This window comes from Sus scrofa, chromosome 12, assembly GCF_054392235.1.
Source record: "Sus scrofa isolate SSC_HxYL_T2T_F1_AM1 chromosome 12, Sscrofa_HxYL_maternal_Yorkshire_Landrace_v2.0, whole genome shotgun sequence".
NCBI classification, from domain to species: Eukaryota; Metazoa; Chordata; class Mammalia; order Artiodactyla; family Suidae; genus Sus; species Sus scrofa.
In genome coordinates this window covers 21,484,710-21,489,527 of record NC_139394.1, presented here as the reverse complement: position 1 = coordinate 21,489,527, position 4,818 = coordinate 21,484,710, and the positions used below count along the sequence as shown (strand labels likewise).

General features: G+C 55.1%; 1 protein-coding gene across 1 annotated transcript; it reads right to left on the bottom strand.

Moving 5' to 3' along the window:
• Window positions 1-340: 340 nt before the first annotated feature.
• KRT31 (keratin 31) lies at window positions 341-4,376 on the bottom strand. The gene is given in 7 exon segments (NM_001244895.1): window positions 341-771; window positions 1,398-1,618; window positions 1,791-1,916; window positions 2,015-2,176; window positions 3,199-3,355; window positions 3,690-3,772; window positions 3,968-4,376. Coding segments are annotated over 7 exon segments (1,245 nt in total). The 5' UTR covers window positions 4,316-4,376; the 3' UTR covers window positions 341-623.
• Between the last annotated feature and the right edge of the window lie 442 nt (window positions 4,377-4,818).

Here is a 4,818-nt window from a genome sequence, read left to right as displayed (position 1 = left end):
TACAACTTCCTGCTGAGAAAGATGAGCCTCTTTCCAGCTCCTGGCTCATACGTCCTCACTTGAGATTTGGATACAATCCGCTCTAGGAGATGTCCCGGCCGAGAGGGGAAGGTGAGAAGAATCCAGAAATGGCCCAGGGGAGATGGGGCCACAGTGCCCTCTTTCTTACCACCCTGCCTCCTCACCCGTGAGGCCAGGGCACCGAGCCAGGCCTCTGCCTACCAGGCATGGAATGGCTCTTGTATCCAAGAGTGAAGCCATGACATGGCCTTGCATTCAAGTGGCTTTTTATAGAGTGATGGGCGCGGCGAGACAAATGAATACCAATGAGAAAGGCATCTGCTTTGCCAAGGAAATCAAGTTTATTGGGAGGTTACAAGGGAGGGCCGCTGGCACGTCAGAGGGTTCTCTGGGCAAGCCAAGAAGAAACAGTCCCCAACGCAGGAAAGGGTAGTCAGGGAATGGACTGGAGTAGGTTGGGTGGGTTTCATCACTGCTTCCCTGGGGCAGCTCCAGCCATGCAAATTGGGCTTTCAGGCCAGTTTGGTGGAATGAACCAGGGCCAGGTCAAAGCTCTAGAAGCCTGGGCCCTGCCTCCTTGCTCCTCTGGCAACTCCTGGGCTCTAGCGCACAAAGGAGCTGCAGGGCCCGCAGCGGGGGCGGGGGACACAGGGTGTGCAGGGGACAGCAGGGGCACAGGGGGGGCAGGGATTGGACACACAGGGCGTGATGGTCTTGGCGTTGGTTGTGGCGCAGGGGTTGCAGGGCAGCCTGGAGAAAGAGAGAGATGCGGACAATGAATTGAGGGAGACTCGTGATGTATGCCAGAGGGACCCCAAGAGTGCACTGCCCGTCTGGACTTGACCGGACCTGTAACAAAGAAGGGCACGGGCTCACCTGCTCTTACGTTCACTATCAGTGCTCAAGGTCTTTCTGTTCTGCAGCGCTGGACAGAGGCTCAGAAACTCTGGTCGCAGCCCCCCACCCACTTCCATTTCCAGCTGGTGACCTTGGATAAGTCACTTAACCCCTCCAAGCCCCAGAAGGAGGACAATAGGGGGGCTTGCCAGTCTCGTGGTAACTACAAGGTCAGATTAGGTAGCATTTGGAAATTCACCCGCCACACAATACAGCATTATAAAATCGAAGAAATATCATTGATCCCATTTCAATATCATCACAGCAAAAGGCAGAGACTTGACTGTACAATGTCAGCGTGTACATCAAGCAAGTCCCGCCTTTGTATGTTTTCATGATAGCCACACTGTTTTCTGAGTTCTGTTTCAGCCTGTCTGCTCTGAGGGCATAATTTCCTTTCCAAGGTATGCAACTTTGGCCAGGCGTCCAACTGAGACAGACGCTATGGCTCCATCAAGCACCTGCAGCTGGGTACTCACTTGCAGTCCTCGCTCTCCAGCAGCCCCCGGTACGTGTTGATCTCACACTCCAGCCGGGCCCGCACGTCCAGCAGCACCTGGTACTCCTGGTTCTGACGCTCCAGGTCAGCCCGGATCTCCGCCAGCTGAGCCTCCACGTTGCCGATCAGGCCCTGCACCTGGGCCAGCTGCGAGCTGTAGCGGGCCTCCGTCTCCGTCAGCGTGTTCTCCAGAGAGTCCCTCTGCGGCGGCAAGGGGGCCGGGGTCACACGCCTGCTCCCCCAAGGGCTTCTGCACGCGGTCCCAGGAGGCCACGAGCCCCACGAGCTGAGCACAGGACAGCCCAAGGGCCTCCCGGGGACCCTGACCCCCCCCCCAGCTCCCCTCCTCCCTAGGAGCCTCCCCTACACCCACCAGGTTGTGCTGGGCCTGCAGCTCCACCTCCAGGGCGTTGACCGTGCGTCTCAGCTCGATGATCTCCGCCTGGTAGGACTGCAGCTGCTCCGAGCTGGACACCACCTGCTTGTTCAGCTCCTCGGTCTGAAAGGCCAGAGGGGAGGAGACGGGATCAGACCCTGCCTGCGGGGCCCCGAGGGAGGCGCCCAGGGGCCGGAGTGGCCAGGGCCCGGGATGCCCACCTGCCTGGCGAACCATTCCTCCACGTCCCTGCGGTTGGTCTCCACCAGGGCCTCGTACTGGCTCCTGGTCTCGCTGAGCACGCTGTTCAGGTCGACAGTGGGAGCGGCGTCCACCTCGATGTTGAGGCGGTCCCCGAGCTGGCTCCGCAGGGAGTTGACTTCCTGTGAATGGAGAGAAGGAGAGAGTGACTGTCCACCATGAGGAGTGGACCTTATGGCGCTGCTTGTTGAAGTCCTGTTGGTCCATTTCCTTGGGAAAGAAACTTCTAGTGGAACAGTGTGGCCTTGGAAGGCAAGGTGGCCTGTGCTCAATGCACACAGCTCCTTCCCACCATGGCTCTGCCATGGCGCTTGGATTCAAAGAGAATTTCCAGAGTTCCCATCATGGCTCAGCAGTACCAAACCTGACTAGTATCCATGAGGACTCGGGTTCGATCCCTGGCCTTGCTCAGTGGGATAAGGATCCGGCGTTGCCGTGAGCTGTGGTGTATGTAGGTCACAGACACAGCTCAGATCCCAGGTTGCATAGGCCTCAGCGGCTGCTCTGATTCAACCTATAGCCTGGGAACGTCCTTATGCTACAGGTGCTGCCCTTTAAAAAAAAAAAGAGCCAAAAAAAAAATTCCCAAGGGTATTCTCGGGTGCCACTCAAGGAAGACTACAACCCAGCTTTCCCAGGTTGCAGATTGGCTGCTGCTGATCTCAAAATGAAAAGAATTGGCAGCACAATTTCAGATTGCATATCAAACAGTTCTTGCCATTCAGATCTTGTCACAGGGCCTCCCAAGAGTGAGAAGGGACCTCAGATCATTCTTCTCCAAGACTTTGAGAGTGGAGACTCATAGTCACCAGGCTGGATATTTTGGCTTTGAGGGGAGAGAAATGATTTTGCACAGCATATGAGCAATCCTGGGACTTATCCTCCAACACAGCAACCAACCACAAGCCCACAGAGGTGCTCTGGGCTGGTCAAGTGATGCATGCACCAGTTTCAAGTGAAAGATACAGCTTATCTGGGATGGTGGATAGGGTTCCTCTCTAGACGTTTCCCTTCATCGTGAAGTTTTGGTGTTTTTAAAGGAAATTTAAAAGACTGCTTTCTGATTTTGCTACCCCCAAATCACAAAAGCTGCCCTCAGCCTGAGGCTGAGTCAGGTTTCTTCATTTCTGGTTTCTGGACTCACCTCCTCATGGTTGCTCTTCAGGCAGAGCAGCTCCTCCTTCAGGGACTCCACCTGGGCCTCCAGGTCAGCCTTGCACAGGGTCAGCTCGTCCAGGATCCTGCGCAGGCCATTGATGTCTGACTCCACCAGCTGCCGCAAGCCCAGCTCCGTCTCATACCTGCACCAGGATAGGGTCAGAGCAGTGATGGGCAGAACTTGAAGACCCAGGAATGACCTGGGAGAATCCTATTCACCCTGTCTTCCCATGTTCAGCAATGAGTAGACCCAGGAGACAGAGGGTTCTGGAGGCTCAGTCAAGGCTCAATATTGATCCAAAAATTCGAGTCCTCCATCTACTTCCGTGATTCCTTCGCTTGATTCTCCTCCCCCTTGATCCTCTGCAGAACCCTTGACAGCTGATGGCTTGGACTGTTGTCCAGGAAGCTATGGAGATCCCTTTTAGAGACTGAACAGAAGGCGGTGGTCCCCAGTGTGAATTCTGCACAACTCACTTGGTCCTGAAGTCATCGGCGGCCAGTTTGGCATTGTCGATCTGCACCACCAGCCTGGCGTTCTCAGACTTGCTGCACAGGATCTGGGGGCATGAGAGGTTACTAAGTGGGGATTGAAAAGACATATAAAGGCATTGACTTCTTTAAAAAGCCATTTTGAAAGTAAAAGAAGGAAGCCAGGAGCATGATAGCTCAGACACAAGAAACACAGTTCTCTCCCACAGATTGAGAGGCATAGCCACCTCCCCTCTCTGAGAGATGACAGCAAGGTCCCTCACCTTCTGCTGGAGCTCCTCGATGGTCCGGAAGTAGGACTGGTAGTTGGGACACACCAGGGGCTCCTGCTGCTGAGACCGCTCCTGGATCTGCCTCTCCAGCTCCGCGTTGTCCCGCTCCAGCTGGCGCACCTTCTCCAGGTAGCTGGCCAGCCGGTCGTTCAGAAACTGCATGGTCTCCTTCTCGTTGCCATTGAAGGCGCCCTCGCAGAACCAGTTGCCGCTGCTCACAGTGGCGGGGATGTTGCAGGCTCCGGGTAGGGTGATACCCTGGCAGCTGGAGGGCACGCAGGGCCTGGAGGAGGAGCTGGAGCGGCAGCTCAGGTTGGGCAGGCAGAAGCTGTAAGGCATGATGCTGCAGGGACTGAGGTACCTGGCTGAAGACAGAGCCCAAGTTCTCCAAGGAGCTTGTGAGTCTCCAGCTTCTAGGGAGCATTTATACCCCCTCTGCAGAGGGTGTGGACACGGTCTGTAACATCATTTTTCTTTTTACTTCTTCTCTGCTTTTCAAACGCCCTTTGCTTCAGTCTGTTATTGGCCTTCCTCAGAAGAGTCCCTTATCCCATAAATTTTTTTTTTACTTGGGCTTCCTGTTAAGTCAGGACTCCTCTTCAGGCTTACACCCATACCACAGAGTCCTGCGGTAGACCTTCAAAGAGGCCCCATGGTCTAGCCCAAGTAACTGCCCTCGTTAACTAGGAGTCAGTCCATCCAATGACACTCCTTTATAACACATGATCCAGTAAAACCATAATCATGCTCACCTCCTGGCCCACCTGGCACATCCAGGGAGGGACTAGGATTGAATCGAGGAATATGATGCATTTAGAGGCAGCAGTGGACTCCCTTGCCAT